The sequence below is a fragment of the Agelaius tricolor genome, unplaced genomic scaffold (genome assembly GCF_023055355.1).
Source record: "Agelaius tricolor isolate 1412-34295 unplaced genomic scaffold, bAgeTri1.0.p SCAF_2, whole genome shotgun sequence".
Classification (NCBI taxonomy): domain Eukaryota; kingdom Metazoa; phylum Chordata; class Aves; order Passeriformes; family Icteridae; genus Agelaius; species Agelaius tricolor.
The window spans coordinates 70,764,155-70,782,722 of NW_027269262.1; the positions used below are offsets into that span (position 1 = coordinate 70,764,155).

Below are 18,568 nucleotides of genomic sequence, written 5' to 3' on the forward strand. Positions count from 1 at the left end.
ACCAAAAAGAGAGATAATTTACCTAGTTTATAAATATGCAAGGCTGTTTTCTGTAATAGAGCAAAGGAACTTACTTAAAAATTATTATGATGGTCCTTGCCATGGTCTACCCAACATAATTTTCTAGTTTTTCTTCAGTCCAAACTCTATCTTTGCATCTAGCTCAGCCATGAGAGTGAAAGGAAAAGAAGTAACTTGATGAGAAGCAAAACTCACTTAGGACAAGAGGATGAATCATGAGGGATGTTGAAATTCAGGACATTGGGTTTAAATTTATGGACATAAAAAGCAAGAAAGTCTGTCAGAGAAGTAGGTAGGGGAAATTATTTTTAACTACCAAGTACATGAGGGTTTGCTGACAGACAGGAGAAATCAAAACATCCTGGGCTGCAGGACAGAGCTGCATATACAGCACAGAACTCTACAGTACAACAATAGAACTTGACTACTCTGGGAAAGGGAGTTACTGTAAAATAGTGATTGCCTTCAAAAATTAATTGTTTGCAATTTTCCCTACAAAAACTAATCTTTTTACACAATATCAAGTCTCATCATTCCTGTGTCTGTCATATTCTATCCTAATAAAAATAAGTACTCTGCGCTTATGAAGCTAAGCAAGGATCTACAATTAAGTCCTGAAGGAAGTCACAGGAAAAAACAGCTCCAGGAATAATCAATGGTGAAGTCTTTAATTTAATGTAATTTAATTCAGTTTAATTTAATTTCAGTCATTCTTTCAATTGATCTTCTTTCTGCTTAGGGCTTAGGCTTTTGCAAAACAAAGCTTTGTTGTGTTTTCAATCTGGTAAAGAGTGGGTGGAAGTAATAGTCACCATTAAGAAATCATTTCCATGCCTTCATGTAAATCTCACTCTTCTTTCTTGGAGTACTTCTATGGCCTTCCTCACTCATGACTGAAATGTATTAAATTTTGCATATGAACTGCATATGGAGATTGATCAGTAGATGGTCCCTGAAGCTGTCTCTTGACAAATCAGAAGAAAAAGAATCCCACACCCTTTTAGTGCCAATTTATTGCAAAATGAACTGAAGAACTACCACAGTGCAGATGAGCTTGCATGAATGAGTCAGAAATTAAGCTGTTGCTCGCCCTTCCAGAGAAAGCATAAGCATAGGCACTGTTACTTTCTCATAATGGCTCAGTTTGGAAGATGAGAGTGGAGTTCAGTTAGAATAATATCTATCACATATATAGAATATATCATTTTTCATCAAGAAAATTACAGAAATTAGAAACAGAGAAATCTCTCAATCCAGCTACCCACTGCCAATGCCAGAGCCAGCTTGTATACTCTCAGGAAGCCCATTCAGGAAAGGAGCAAAAATGCATGAAGCTGTTACTTACTGTATGTTGGACCAATTGCATTTTTAAAAATAACTCAGCCTTTCTACAATACACTATTAATTGTTATGTAAGGAAGACATTAATTTACAGGCTTCACTTACATACATATGGCTTTAAATTTGGGTCAGAAACCAGTTCATAGCATAGTCCCTCAGAAAGACATTGCAAACTCCATGACCAAGCACCCGAGCCAACTCACACATTCCAGCTGGCAACTCTGTGCTCAGCCCAGAAGTGAAAAGTGATGGTGACAGTGAGAAAAGCTCCATTTCAGGACTGAAGTATGCCACCAGTATTGGTTATCATGTCCTGATGCACCAAGAACCCAGCAGTGCCCAGTGCTGCAGCCAGGCAGGATCACTGCAGCTGCCCAGCACAAAAACCAGGGCTGTAATTCCTCAGTAACCCCAGTAAAAGGTTCTCACACAGTCAGTCACCTGTCTGCCTGTGTGGGCATTCTCCTCTAACTAACTTTTCAACCAACCCATGTAACATTTTCCTTTACATCCATGGTAGATAGAGGTATTAACTTCCTGGGGGTTAAATGAAAGCAAGGAGCCCGAGCTCAGGCTGGACTGTGCCAGTCACCATTTGCACAGCTCATGTCCCGCAGGAGGGAGGGCGTGTGGGAGGGAGCTCAGGGACCTTCATGGGCGTAGGAGGTTTGAACTGAATGAGAGATGTGACCTTATTGTTCCAATGAATGATGTAGCTTCCAATGCTTCTAATATTTGTAGAAAAACTGAAGTTAGGAAGAAATAAAAAACTTTAAATGTGTACACAGAGAATACATATATGCCCATATATGTGTGTTTTTATTAAAAATCCATGACAGAAGTGTGTACCACTCAAACACATTTAAATCAGGTAGGTATGCTTTGTGACTGTTGAATCTAAATTTTTTCCAAGTAATCAAATATTTTCTATTTTTCATTATAAAATTAAAAGAGATACTTCAAAAAAAAACCCACCTCGGAGGCATCTTAAGGTAATACAAAAATCCAGATGAACTTTTAAATCAAAATAAAAAGAGAATTTAACACAGCTGTCTAATTTTTTAATGTGTTGAGTGAGGATGGCTTTGTGAAACTATAATCTCATTTCCTGTCCCCAACAAAGCAGTGATTTTCAATTACTGTTTTTGCTTATTAGAAACAAAACAACATTTTTTTATTATTAAATTCAATAGTAATTATTTAATAATTAATATTAAAACCAACAGGGGATACATTAACAATATGTAAATATTTTTACTGAGCTCAAACAACAGCAGAAAGCTAATTAAGTCTTCCAAGGAATGCAGAAGAAAAAAGCATAACAGTGAGAAAAGAAAAGGAATTGCTCTCTGAGTTGCTCTTGTACTCTGCTTTCTCAGGACTGCCCTGGTCACTCCAAACTGTCCTACACAATTCTCCTTCACAAAAGCTTTTGTCTTTTGCTATAATTTTTTCCAGCTCCTCTAACTGCCTTGTTCCTGATTCCCACACTCTAATGTGCAGCCAGAACCATGCTGTCATTTAGTCCCCTCCTGTGTGTGCCTTCTTCTCCCTCTTTCACTGCTATAATTGCTGAATTTCTCCATACTCCACTTCCCTCACCTCTTGACTTTCTCTCACATTAAAGTCTGCATTGCTGCCTCCTGCTGTGGTTCATCCTCATCAATCACTGCTGCTCTCAGACTGTGGCTCATCTTTGCTGAAAGTCTTTTCAACAGGCTCCCTGCTACCAGCCACTGACCCTGAGCCCTTCAGCCTGGACCTGTGCACTTCTACTGAGCAGGTCTACCTCACCACCTTCCCTTGATGCCAGCATTATCCCACAATATTAGCTACTCCCTTCATACTGATTCAAGGCCCACGTCTTAAAGACCTGTTTTCACAGAACAGAAAAGTTTCTTCTTAATATTTTGAACTATTAAGGCTTTTTTTCTAAAATCTGGAAAATTCCTAGGAGGTCACTTTTTTTAATATCTCATATCATGTCAAGGATACTTACTTTTGGTGAGATCCAAACTGTCTGTGCTGAAAACAAAAAAGCAACCAAATATGTTCACCTCTTTGGTGTTTAGACACTGGACAGACATGCCATAACTCAGGATGAGAGACAGAGAAAAAGCAGGAATTGATGGGCTGAAGGTGGAACTGGAAAACACAGTTAACTCTGCTAAAGGGAAGGAGCTTAAATTAGCTGCAAATGGCTAACTAACTGCCTACAAAGTATTTTCATGTGGAAACAGAATTCTTGGTGAGATGCCAAAAATTTAAATGGAAAATAAGGTCAAGGATTTTAATGAGTTTTACCTGTGTGATCACTGACAGATTTTGGCCACTTCTATCCTGTCCACACTTATATATATATGAGTGTGTATGTGTGTAAAAGAAAAGAATTAGGAAACACAAAGCTATAAATCAGAATAAAAAATGTGGAAACAGAGGCTGCAATAGGATTTATATGTAGGTACTTATTATGAGCACATTACTCTGCCATCTACCTTATTCTCCTCAAGTTATTTATTTTTGTGGTCTATTTATTAATATGTAGATGAAATTAACCAAAACATTATAAAATTGTAAGGAGTTATGGACAGTGCATGCAGACAAATAAATCCTCCATCATGTAGGGGTGACTGCACAAAAATAATTTTCTCAGGCTATGTTTAAAATACCAGAGACTGTGGTAATTTTATTTATCCTTACAGACAAAACCTTAAATGATCATAAGATTGAGAGCTTTAGAGGTCTTTCCAGAAGGAGACCTTCAGGTTCCTTTCCCCATATACTGCATATCTTCAAATGCCAGATGATTATAGGATGACACTAAGGTCTAATCAAATGACAAAAATTTTCTTTTTTAATCCTGAAGGGGTTAGGATATGCAACTTGAACAAAATTGGCACATGCTAAGATTCATTTCCCCACTGAGAAAAGACAAGCATGGTTGTAAAATCCAGGATCCAGCTTTAACCATCTGAAAAAAATTCATTTCAGAATTGCAAAGAATTCTTTTCCCAGTAGGGTTCTGTTCAACAATTCCTATAATCAGCCAACACGCTGCATGGAAGCATTTGCTTAAATTGAATAGCAAAATGCATGCAAGTTAATGACTTCTACTGAGCACTGAGCACTTAAGGCTTCATAGGAAAACTGCTGAAATGATTTATCTGTGTAATTCTATGCAGCCTGACCTCTGAGGGCTACCAGCTGCTGGCACCTGGCTTTGGCAGTGCAGAAACAGAATGTGAGGAGGCTCAGCCTGCACACTGCTAAGAAATGCTGCTTTCAAAGGTAACTCCTATGGCAAAATGGTCTCCAGTCAGTGACGGATTGGCACAGGGAACCGTTCTGTCCAGACTTTCATGTGCATTATTTAACTGCAAGAAAACTGCAAGATACTTGACTGCAATTAATTTTCTAAGCTTCCCTGCATTTCTGTCCTTCTCCTGATGAAGACATGACTTTGGCTATTGATTGGGTGGTGAGGTTAAACTACAAAGCATAGCAATGGCAGCAGTGACAGAGATGAAGAAGATTCATCTAATTCTTGTCTCTTAGTGGTCCCTCCAAAGAAAGAGAGCAGAAGGGAAACGGGATTGCCTGTGTATGAAAAGTGGATTCATGTCTTCCTCCCCTGTGTGAGGGTCAGATTTCCTCAAATGAACTACTAACTTAAGTGGAGCTACTCATATGCTTTTTAGTAATCACTGTACATAGCTAATTTCCAACATACAAAAATAATATTCAAGCTCTGAAATAATACCAACATCGGAAATAAAATCAGAATGTCTGTAAAGCGGACAAACAATAAAAAGTCTGCCTAAACGTTCTTCTTCCTTCAAGTTATGCAGATTCATACAAATCAATTTTATTTTCATCTTCTGGATGTGAGCTCAATTTTCAGTCACTAATGCAACTCATGGCTTACAGAGATTAGGACCAGGAATTTTTCAGTTACCTACAAACTCAACCAAGGAAAGAACCAAATGCTTGCTCTGTAGGTAGGTCCAAGACCAGCAGGGAGATCAGCACTGCCAGTGAAACAAGAGAACATAGCAATTGGGAAAGAGTGACAGAACAAGGAAATACAGCTGGTAGCAGGGAGAAGTTCTTTGTCCTTTTCAAGAAAAAGAATGCTTTGGTGAAGCAGGTAATGCTTCTCACTAGATCTTCAAATTCAATGGTATTTTTATGATGTTCATATATCATAGCATATTTCTATGCTGTATTGAAAAAAAAAAAGTAGAATATTGCCTTGCTAGAACATGTAAGTTACAAATTTTAGGACACCTCAAATATAAACTTTCTATAGAACTTAGCTTTGTTTTTTTAATGTGCTACTATGTTAACTTTTCTACATAAATATTTAAATTGGCTGTGCCTTAACACTGCAGGTTATAAAAAAGATATTGCATTAATTTAAAATTTAAAAAATATTAAACACATCCACCTTATGAAAAAATCCATAATGCTGATAACTATTAATTAATTTAGTTAATCCGAGGGTAGTAATTTTTCCTTCACAGTACAAATTTGTTCTTGACAGATCTTACTGCAGCAAATAGTAACAAGAACAGTACTTATTACTGTGAATATTTTCAATTAAGTCTCAACATGATTTCATAGACTGAGCTAAAAATAATTTTTGCTGGCACCAAATTCTAACCAGACAAGGGCAAACCCAAAATATAAGAGTACTATAGTTACAAAAATGAATAAAATCTGACTGTAACTTTTGGAGCAGAGATTTAATTAGTACAAGAAAACACATATAGTTTAACATTTCATTAAATGAAATGATCATGACAGTAAAAAATTTAATGTCATTCACACAAGCACTTGCAAGCATAGGATAAACTCTTAAAAGTAAATATAAAAGGACAATCCACCATTAAGGAAACTATGTTTTGCTTACTTTACCAAAAAAATGTAAGACTGCTAAAAAAATATCTCCCAAAGGATCTGTTTTTCTTAGGTAGACAAAGAACCATGCACAAATTATTTAGGTGATAAGGAAAGAGGTAAATTTTGCATTTGTTAAGAGGCAATTAATCTTTTCCTAGGTAGACTACATTACAAATGGGTTGCAAACAGCTTAAATGTTTTTGTCCTTCTATGAAATGTTCTCCATGACAATTTTTGGCTGCCTGAGCATGAAAAGCAAGTTTAACTGAACTCACATATGCCTAACAGTATTGGAGAAAATTGTATCACTTTGTTCAAGCAATACTCAAAAGGCAATAACAAAACCTGTACAGACATTTACAAATAATATGTGGAAGCAATCCTCAGTTGTAAACAACCAGAATATAAAATACTGCATCAAAAATACACAGTTAGCCACTGCACTCCTTGAGCTAGATTGTCATGTTTCCACTTAATTTGATGCACTTGGGATGTCTTTAATCTATCCATTTCCTCAGTATCCACTGCCAAAGCATTTGGTATTTGTAAAGTATAAGGATGTGTTTTGCTTTCTCAAATTTAAAAAAATTAAGACTTTAACCTGGAGTTCTTCAATAGCATAATTAAGAAGCACAATGAGCAATCCAGAAGGACAGAAAAAATAATTTCACAAAATCCTTTTTGTTGTGCTAAAACAGAAAGTAAAGTATTGATGAGTTTTAAGTTTATATTTGGCACTCCATTGACTGCTGCTGGTCTCAAGTAATTTTTTTCTGTTCTTTTCTTATAGCCGGCTGTGTTTGTCTCACTTCTCTATACAGACTGCAAAATCACATATGAATGAAAACCAGCTTAGTATTGGATACAAATTCCTAAAATGCACAGGAATCAATCATCTCATTCCAAAGTAAAAAAAAAGTTCCTCAGATTCAGTATTTTTCTCCTAATTTTCCTTCCAATTTTGATTCTATACTGGCTGAGACACCACTGACTTGCCACCATGGAGATGGCAGGGCACATGAGCATTCAGAAAACACAGGTCCTGCGCATTCTGCCTCAGGGACAGATCTGGCAAGCTTTTAAAAATGCAGCTGCAGAACTTGGCTCAAGAAATTTAGTTTTGACTGCTGCTTTATTTTATTATGTCTCTAGAGAAGCAGAGACCAAATGTCTGTCTCATATTGCAACTAACCAACATGTATCTGTGATTGCAGATCTGTGTTCAGAGCCCCTCCCTTGCTGAAGGAAAATAAAGTTTCCCAGTTTCTTGGACCATACCTGGCATACACCATCTGGCACACACCTGAGATGCATGCACTATTTTGCAAACTGAAGTTTTTGCTAGCATCCAAAAAAAAAGAAAAAGGATGACCCAATATGACAAATAAAGCATGGATAAGAGACTTGAATATAAACTAATAGGGTATCTTGATTGTGAGCAAAAGGTTCAGCTTCCTGATCAAATGGTTGCCTGTGTATTTATCAAAGCTACACTTAAATAACTTTAAATGACTCTGTTAATTTAATTTCTCCTGTAGAGGTCTCTGTTAAGAGTTTACTGTTAGTTTTGGGTGATATCACCACACTTGTTCCTTGTAAGACAAAGCCAGGCTAAAGAGCCTGGAGGTGCACTGTGAGTCATAGCCCAGTTCATTACACACAAAGTGCCTGGAAATGTGAATAGCACAACTGTGGGCTCAGCACCTGTGTGATTTCCCACAGGCTGTACATGCCGTGGGGTGTTTAAAAGCAGGAGTTCTGTAACTTTTCCCTCCCTGTTTTATCCTACAGAACCCCGGATTGCTGTGTTGTAAGGCAATTGACAGCAGCAGCAGAAAGGGGCAACGGGAGAGTGCAGTCAAGGGAACTTCTGTGACACAGCAATGTCCATTAACTTGGATACCAGTCAAGGCCAGAGAGCTGTTCTGAATTAGTCTGCACAGCATGCCTCTATTACCACCTTTTGTTTTGAGGCTATTTTCATGACTTTTTTATTTCCAGGTAATTTTTCTATAAATTCACTTTTATCCTTAGAAAGAGAATTCCATTTATCAAAGGGTTATTAATAACATTGATAGCATGGGTAGTGTAAAAGACATTATTTAATATTAAGATACAACTTGCCAAAAGACATTTAATACTGCATTCCATTTAAGTACAAAGAAAGAAATCCTGTATTATTACGAAATGTTAAATTAAAAAAATATGCAGCTGTAATGAATCTGTAAATATAACTGTAATATTTATTTTTGGTGTGCAAACCATGTCTCTGATAACTGTTCAACAGCAAAGTACTACAGCCCTTTTCCTGCTGGCCTTTGGAGATATGAAGTAAATCTCCCTTCACAGCCCAGTGTTATTTAGTGACGATGGTTCACAGAGCAATGGCTAGACTAATATTTTCCTTCTAGAATAATACAAAGAGTGTTCATTCAGGTGGTTATGTATGAAATTGACATAACTAGAGATATTATTTAAGCTGAGAAAAAAACCCAACTGAATTTTCTTTCTTGAAGTATAAACTACATATATACACAGAACTGTAACTTCAGATAAATATCGCAGACATTTCAGCCAAAGTGAAAACTGAATAATTGCCAAGGTATGAGATTGCCCTATAAAGTTCTCTTTTTTGACTCTCAAGTTTCAGTAGACTGAAATCAGTGCCTTCTTTCACAGAATAATGAAAAAGAAATTCTCATATATTATATCACATGTTAACTAAGGGATTAAAAATCCCAAAAGGAGTTTCTAAATGGAAACTTTCTTAAGGAAAGCCTAAATTTTTCCTTATGTAACAACACAAAAAACCCCAAATCTTGTTTACTGCAAAACCAGAAATAAAACAGCTTTATAGTTTGGGGTTTTTATGAGATGTATATTTTTTTTAGCAGGGATCTTATGAGAATTCTTCCACTCTGAAAAAGAAAAATAGTTAAGCAGTATTCTTACCAGGAAAGATCACACCACATTTCTGTCTATTTTTGCCTCAAATTATGGAAAGAAAGAAATTTTTTAGAAGGTCAAGCTAAATGTTCTGCTCCCACTTCAAACTTTCTCCTTTTTTTCCCCCTTATTAATGAGTTCAAGTAGTAATATAAGAAACCTTCTTTTTAGTAAAGAAATGCAGAAAATCATTTTTAAATGATAAGTAAGGATTTTTAATATCATAAATGCCTACAGCTAGGGGGATTAGTTCTACTTCTACCACAGGCAGGAGAAAGTCTTAAGGTGAGTACCTCACTGAGCTGATAACTATATTACAGAAAAGTTTGATGAGTTATTTGTGACTGAGGCAGTAAGGCTCAGTTGGTGTACATGATCTGCACCTTTTTTCCTGAAATTAAGTCTTTTATTCTAACTCTCTAGTTTTACCACAGGGTTTCCTTCTCATTTGCCTGGAGTTTCTCCTCATATATGGTGTAAGGTGTCTGCCACACTTTGTGTGTGAGAAATGTCTTTCAGAGGACTTCTATAAGATCACAGCTAGCATTGGCTGGAGTTCAGTTCTGGCATCTCAACTCTATGTTTGTTTTCACTGCATCCATCTCTCAGAAAACCTTTGTGAACATGTGAAGATTCAAATGCACACCTACTTCCTCTACAGAAAATCTGCATAAATTTTTCCCTGCCATAACTCCTTTCCTAGTCTTTTCCTACATGTAGAGAAAAACAACAGAATTTAAATACATTTTAAACCCTTTTTAGTTTGCAATTAGAGTCTCTTTATTTATTAGCATACTTTTCAGAGCTTATTTAGTAAAAGCTGATTAATGCTCTTGGTAATGTATTTATTATAATAGTGCTTTCTCTTTGGTAAAGGATTCAGTTCACAATTCTCAACTAATGAGTAAGATAAATATGCCCTAATCTCTTGTCAACTGCTAATCCTATATTTCTATCAATGCATTATGTGTTAATTTTGAAAGTAAATCAGATTACACATCAAGAGTATTGATGCAAGTGTAATACTACACATTAAGCAATCTATTACATTAGCAGTCTGTCTCTGGAATAGGAGAAGAAAAAACCCCCAAACAAATAGCTTGTTTCAAATTGCCTGTATTATATATATGATTTAAAAAAAATTAAAATACAATTCCAAATTAAAAGTAGTGGATGATAATTTCAGTTGCCATTTTGATCACAGAAATTAATTCTAAAAAAAAACAATTCTAAAAAATAGCAATTATGTAAACCTTGTAAACAATTATGCCTATTATGCAAACAAATACACTTTTATTCAGTAAATTGTATGCTTACCATATACTATCTCATTTTAGACAATGAAAGGCAATCAGTGTAGTTTCTCCTTTAGTCACCATGATTCCAAGTGATTAAGCACCCTCTTTTTAATAGGAACAACACTGACTGTATGTGTAGTAGAATACTATTTTTGTATAAATCAAATTTTGAATTGAGAAATGTGAAGTTCTATACCACACCAAGAACAATATTACCAATAAATTCCTCTCAATTATTCCATAAGTTGAGGAAATTGCTCTACAGGCAATATCATTGGTTCCTAACAGACATAAGTGAGACTGTTCTACTTATAAGTACAGCACTTCAGACTGCAGTTTCAACACTCTTCAAACCATACAGATTCCAAAATTTGGTTTTAAACACAAATAAAATAAAATCTCACTCAAATGTTTTGCTCTGAGACCTAGTTCTCTTATATTTCTTCTAAGATGAAGCCATGAAACATCAACATTTCTAAATACTTTAATCTCTTTTCACATGGGACCTCTCCAGAATTTGCTAAAATGGAAATACCTCATTTTGATAAAAACTATTGAGTTCACACAACATCAATCATCATTTTGTTGTCACAGAATCAACTGCTGTTTGTACTTTTCCTATAGAGAATTATAATTTCAATAATATATGGCGAAGTTTAACCTCAGCAAAATTATGAAGGATACCAAAATATCTCCTAACACTGTCTCAAAATTTCAATTTCACAGCCCTATAACTTCATGCCACATTTGGCATCCTAGCGAGGGTTCTTAGGTGACATGGAGCAACATGTTGGCACAAAGCAAGTGCAGTTCATGCAGCATCAGCTGCCCCCAGCACCACCTGCTACGTTTACGTGTGCAGGGCCCTCTAGAGCGCGGCGCCTTGGAGCAACACTCTGCAGAGACACGCGAGGGCTCTGATTTCTATCCAAACATAGTTACACCTCTCCGAAGGCATTCCTGCACTGGTCACTCTCAAGTTGGGCTGTTACTTCCTTTTTTCATCTCTTTTAATAGATTCCTCCTATTTGTAATCAGATTGCCAAAGACATGATGGGTCTCAGTCCCTGAGAGTGCGCTGGACCTGCACGGGTCACCCAACATACACACGTGATGTTTTAGTATATAAGATCCATGGACTGCCCCAGATTCTGAAAAGGTGCATTAAAGTGCTTTGGCTCTTGGCTATAATCAGCCTACAAACACAATAGGCTTTGGCTAACTAAAGAAAAGACAAAATATTTACCTTGCTGAAAGAGAAACGTCAGCTAAATAAGGGCAGTGAAGGCACACGGGTATCTGCCTGCCAGAGACAGTGCGTGTAAATTGAAAGGGATGCCTAAGATGGCATGATAAGAGTATGGCAAAGATTTTACTTATTAATGAAATATAACTGAGAATTAGGTCTGCATCTCTATAGAAATCTGATCAGTTCCCTCAGGGCTGACCAGCAGGAAAACAATTTCACTCCAGATATGAATAGCTAAGCCTGTTAAGTATTGCATTTTGCATTCTGTCTTCCCCAGTAAAGAAAGCTGTCTTTTCCACAAGGAAGAATGCCTGTTACAACATAAACTTCTAACCCATCAAATTTTAGCTTTTAGAATCGATAGCTTGACTCAAGAATGAGGAGTATACCTTTAGCTATGTTTGGAGCCCTGGAAACGTACAGGAACCAGAAATAAAATAAATTCTTATTTATCCTGCTGCTCTATTCTTCAGAATCTTGTCATTTACCCAAGTCTTAAGTAAAAGCTACCTTACGAAAAATTACTTTTGTGTCATTCTCTTTACCCATAAAACAACTGTTCCTACCTGAAAAGGAATACAGAGCAGAATAAAAAATAAATTTCTATATCTATTTTGAGTGTCAACTTCTTAACACTATGAAATAGCAAGAAACATTATAAACATAATTTGAAAATGCATTTAAAACTGACCTTATAAGGCATGTATTGTAAGTCTGATACACAGTCCTGAAAACAGTTATGATGACCTACTTTCAGAAAAACTTCTGGCATAGATTTAGTTATAAAATATGAATGAAGAAAACCACTGAAGTAAAACTGTACTTTACAAAACACTTGAAAAAAGCTTCAGAGATACAGAGAGTATCTCTGTATGCTCATATGGAAATACTATCTGTTTCTCAGAGATAGTGTAAAAAAAGTTATATATATATATATATAACTTTTTATAGAAGTAGTGTTATCTTCTGATATTGGTATGCTTTCTCAAGCCTGATATGTAAGGAGATACTTAGTCAGCATATTATATGACATAATATCTTCAGAAAGTACCTAAGAAACTTATATACTTAATCCAGTTTCTACATGGTACCAGTGCCCTGACACCAGAATAACTCCTGCCTCTCCATTCCAGAAAACTGTACTTACAAGACACCTGCAGGAAATTAGTGTTTTGGTTCCAGATTGTACCAATACATGATTCCTTGTGCAGGCACCCACCGTCTGAGAAAAGGAACATGATGAGACAAGCTAGAGAAATTTATAAATTCATTAAACACCTTATTTGTAAGTTTTAATTCTCTGGTATCAACATACAATGCTGGTGTCCAGCATTTTCTGTAAGATGTACCAATGGATGGAAACAGAACACTTTGGGTTGGAAGGGACCTTAAACCCATCTAGTTACTACCCCCCTGCAGGGGGGACAGAGACACCCTCCACTTGGGTTGCTCAGACCCCCATCTAACCTTGCCTTGAACATTTCCAGGGATGGGTCATCCACAAGGCAACCTGTTCTGGTGTCTCACCATTCTCTTTGTGAAGGATCTGAAGACATGCCAGGTATTTCTTCATGGTGTGGCCTCACACTCACCAACCCAACAGGCCATCGCGTTGTGTCACTGTAGACACAGCACCATGCACGCACCTCATCCAGGGCCTGACATGTGGCCACAGGCCTGCTCACCAGAACCAGCAACGCTTTTGTGACCCAGCTATTAAAGATGCTTGTGCTGTCCTGTAGCAGCAGCCACATGTGGCCACCAGACAGGGCCCCTTGGAGACACTTGTCCAATAGAGCAGCAGGAGCAGGTGTGCAGTACCAGCTCTACAACACAACCCTCAGCCCCCACCTGTATTCCCACCAACCAACATGAGGGGCTTTTCCAGGAGAAGGCAGCAGGAGCTGCTCTGGCTGCTCTGGTCAGGGCCAGGCACAGGCCAGCCCTGAGCACAGGACAGTCCTGGGGAGCAGCCAAGGGCCAGGGGCTGCTAGCCAGAGCCTTGCCAGCTCCCCAGCTCTTGCCACTCCTCTAACAGCACCAAATTATGGCTCCTCACTCAAGAGTTTGTCTGAACGCCCCACTCACCGTCAGTGGGTCTAAAGACTTTGAGTACTCTTTGAGACAGTTATATTTCACATTTGTCCCTGACTGGAGCATCTAATCAGTCATTGGGCAACTGATTGGATATAACAGAGAGAAAAACTTCAGTTTAAAAGTACCAAATAACAAAGACAGTGTGGTATTTAAATCAGATCTAGACCAGACACACAATACAGATTTTCTCTAATGCTGAGACATACTTGAGCAATGTACAAAGAGCTGCCATCTGTCATTTAATAGCTCTTATGGCAAGAGAGACCAGATTAGATAATAAAAAGTAATGTAGTGCATTGTATATGATTTGATATTCAAATACATCTGTACAGTTACATAGCTGTGTACTATCAGAAGGCAAAATTTTAGACTTCCAGGTAAGCAGGAGATCAATTTTTTTTCTTGCCTAACCAGACACTTCCCAGATTTGTCCAAAAGTGATTTCATCTTTTATCTGTCATTTATTTCAAAGAAATTAGAAATGTACATGAACCTGCCCTGTAAGTGAACTGGTAAAACACAAGGTTGCTGCAAAGTCTTGCCTACTAAGGGACTACTAACGGAGTCATCAGTGTCTGCATGATATTCTGGGTTTTCTCTATAGATATTCTTTCCCCTCTTCTTCATTCCCTCCTGTTCATACTACATTCAATAAAGACAAGCTTCCCACCCTCTTCCACATTGTTACCTCTCCTTCTTTCCTTTTTTTTTTAGTTTTACTCTTTACAGTACTTGAAATCCCACCCACACCCCTCAAAAGTTTAATTTAAAAATTTACCACATTTTCTGACAGTGCAAATCATTGTTTTGCTCCATTTTGTTGTACATTAAAACTCTTACCACTTTGGTTTGGAAAGAACCGAGAAATTTCTTATCTGTGTTTCAATGGTGGTTAGCACAAAGGAGACCTTCAGATAGGACCTCACACAGCAGGGCACTGTAAACTTACATTGCACTGTATGAAAGCATCACAACAGCTTTTTCTTAAATACTGAGAATACAACATATCTTCTGTATGTACCTTGAAATATATATTATATATTTATATATGCATACTTATATAAAGTGATTAAATACTTCTTTTATATGAATATTATTGAAACACAAGTAACATTTTTCCATGTAAAATACACTTGTCCTATACAGTGTCATTATTTAACATTGAGCTTTTCAGAGTGCATTATATGGATTTTCCCCAGAATAGGAAGAAATAGAAAAAAAACATGTAAGATTTTAAGTGCTTTGGACATCAAAGCAGAAAAACTCTTCATTTTCCTAGGCAGCACATTGAAGTATCCAATTTTAATTGAGAGAAACAGAAATGAGGAAAATTTCTACGGATGGCGAATAGGCTCGTAGGCTGAAAAGAAAATAATCAAAACACAAGAAAACATTTGCACTAAAGTAACAGAACATATCATTTTGTTCAGGAAAATTGCTTTGTTTCAAAATAAGGTTGCATGTTTAAAGGTGAAAAAACCTCATGTTCAAATACACAAACACACTATCTGTGACAAAACCAAAGGCATCTTGCAGCATTTCAGCGACCTTTCAGAAACTTTAGTAAGGAATCCCCTCAAATGAAAGTACAGCTCATGCTGGTTCCTGAAAAGCTGAAAAGTAAGGAATTAGTGTATTAAGCAGGTTCCAGCAAGCAGAAGATAAAAGCTTCAGTCCAACCTGAAAAGGATCTTTGCTGAAAAAAATAATTTAGTAAATGTTCAGAGGAAAAAAGATAATTGACCATTTTCTTCATTCCACAGAATATTGTTGATGAGGCAACTTCAACAGGATCTTCAAATGATTAAACTGTAATATATAAGTATTATATTATGCACATTTAACTGATAATTTGAGAGAGAGAAAAAAACTGTAGTTCCTACCAGTTTGGCTGAGTTGTGACGTGCTACGGCTCTTTCTGGACAGCCCCACGATGGCGACCATCTTTGCACCAATGCTGGAGCGCCTCTTTTTGCTGCCACCACCAACAGTACCCACTGCCGTGTCCGACTGGCTGCCATCATTCTTCTCCAGCGTGTACATCTCCCCACTGATGCTGGTGCTCTTTGTCATGTTCTTTCCTGAGATGGCCATCTGTCTGCTTTGCATTTTGGATGTAAAGACACTGTCAGCCAGTTGATGGATAAACAGTGCAGACAAAGAGTAAAAAGGGGAAGACAGAAAAGGACAGGTTTCAGATGGAAGGTTTTGGGAGACTAGTGGGTAAAAGCAGCTAATCACACAGATAGGGTTTGGTTTTAAGAGGTAAAAGGAGAAACTTTAATTCTAGGGTCCTGTTTGGTCCACTGTAAAAATACTTGGCTCATCAAAATTGTGTTTTAAATAACAAGCTCTTATTTACCAATCGACTAAAAACTTATTACTAGCAAAAGCATACCAAAGAATTAATGCATCCATATATCATATAATACTTCTTGCTTGGAAAATTTAAGTTCTGGACTCAGTGCTGTGTGCCTCTTTTTCTCACATATATACACTCAAATAACCTATATTCCTCTGGGAAACAGACACTTGATTCTTTACTGAGTGGAAAAGAGCATCAGTCTGAAGCCCAGTTTTGATTATTAGCCATCCAGATATTTCAAGGATGTTCTCATTAATCTGGTTTAGCTCAGTTCATCATACAGTAATGAACACCCACAGGTTTTTCCTCCATCTCTGCATCAACAAATGCAAGTACTAGATATCCATTTCACTCAACACTTGACTGTTATGTGGCATAGATCATCAGTACTGATAAAATTGAATTCAATTCTAATGTATCTTTTGTACTTGTTTAGAGGCTCTGTAAACGTGCTCTATGTGGCTGCATCTAAACTGTCTGATGCAGCATTTCAGGTGTCCCAGGGGAACCTGATCTACCAGCAGTCCAGGCTAAGAGACCTTTCCTTTCCTCAGAAATGGCCATCTACACTGATGACAACAGCACTTATCCAAATTTTGCCCTGACATCTAATTGGTAGGTATCTGAACAAATATGCAGAACTGGAAGCTCTGGGAGACATGTGGGGCTGAAAATATAGAGAATTTTCTATATCAATGAAGATCTTGCACAGAACTTAGACCTTTATTATTCTTTTCAGTACAGTACTTCTTACCAAAAAGTCCCCATGAGATTCCATTTTAAACAATCCACAAAACTGTGGAATATTTCTGGAACCCAGGGGAAATTTTTTTTTGTTAAATATATAGATAAATTTGTTATTTATTTATATTATAGATAAATTTTTTTTGTTAAATAGATAAATGCTCAAATGAATATTTTTTTCTTCTTAAACAGATTTTCAAATACATGCAAAAGCTGTTGCTAGAGCTTTAGTGCTCAGCAAATGTCTCTAGAACAAATTTTTCTGTGTATAGAAAAATATATCTACTCCTCTTCCTTTACCTATTATGGCCTGAAATCGATTTCCTAAAAGGAAGGAATTATTGTTTCTTTATGAAGATTTTTGCAATACTCTTTCAGTTTTTTTCAATATTCTATCAGTAACTTGTCTATGGAATTAATGCAGTGCACTCAAAAGTAAATAAATACTTATAGCTTAGCCCCAACCCAAAGGGAAAGCTAAGAGTCTACTTCTACACAGCAGAAGTAGACCTTTGCCATCGAAAAATACTGAGTGTACTTCTCAGGGAAGGCACAGGGAAAAATATGAATAAGAGTTTGGGTCAGCAGATGGAGAAGAACAAAACAAAGCTGAGAAAAAGTCATAGTGGCCTTGCCTGGACACACAATCACAAAGTACTGAACACAGTGGTAACCTGAAAGCTTTTTTCTTACCCTCTTAAGCTCTCTGTGTTGTTATGTGTTAGTACACAGTGACTCTCATTAGTACATTTATCACCAAGGGAGGAGTGGGATAGGATGTGGGTAAAGAGGAAGGCAGGGAAACAGTAATAGAGAATTTGTATTTCTGTGTCTTATTAGCACCATGTTAACTTACTTGTTAGATGATAGCATCACATGCTGTATTTTTAATCAAACTAACTCCTCTAAGAATTCAGTCAAAGAAAACAGACAACACTGAAACCATTTCTCAGTTTCAACATTACCTTGCATGTAAAAATACTAGAGGTCTAGGAAAAACATGGCTGTGAAGAGCTAGTATCTTCAACTTTATCTTAAGCAAAATTTTATTAAGAATCAGAAAATTAGAGCCCCTTATCCAATAAGGCTATTTTTAATCCAAATTCTCAAAGGAAATATGATAATTGTGTGCTTTCAGTCGATCTCCTTCTTTTCAATGTGTTTTAAAATCAGATAAATTTGACAGAGCAGTAGGAAACTAAACTATTTAGTTTCTAAAACTGTTTTGAAAACAGATCCCTGGAGAGAGATCTTATGCATGCCTCTTTGGGGAAAGATGGCAGAAGAAGTCATGGAATCTCTCTTAGTGGAAGCTAATTCACAGATACAGGCTGGCGGAGGAAGTAAGGTTTTCACTGCTTGCAGAACAACCTATTTCAGTGATTCCTTTTTTCAAAAATAATACCCAGAAAATCAGTGAGTTCCTATCATATAGCAAACAGTAATCAATGCATTGTTTTTTAAGTGTTGTTACCATTCAATAAAAGTCCTATGTCATCAGTGGAAACAAATATTCTGCATTTTAGTATAAAAGTTACACTGAAAAGAAAGTCACAATTTCCTGAGTTGAATGTGTCTTTGAGGTGCTTTTTTGTGTCCTTTCCA

General features: G+C 36.8%; 1 protein-coding gene across 50 annotated transcripts in view; it reads right to left on the bottom strand.

Moving 5' to 3' along the window:
- Positions 1 to 18,568, bottom strand: part of RIMS2 (regulating synaptic membrane exocytosis 2) — a 445,153-nt gene that overhangs the window by 37,476 nt on the left and 389,109 nt on the right. For 42 of the 50 annotated variants that reach the window (XM_071421429.1, XM_071421423.1, XM_071421444.1 and 39 more), the window contains one exon: positions 15,738 to 15,979. The exons of 4 other annotated variants lie outside the window; for them this stretch is intronic. In XM_071421429.1, coding sequence (XP_071277530.1) covers positions 15,738 to 15,979 — 242 coding nt within the window. The remainder of the gene's footprint in view (positions 1 to 15,737; positions 15,980 to 18,568) is intronic. 4 more of the 50 variants (XM_071421413.1, XM_071421402.1, XM_071421451.1 and 1 more) reach the window with 2 other exon arrangements.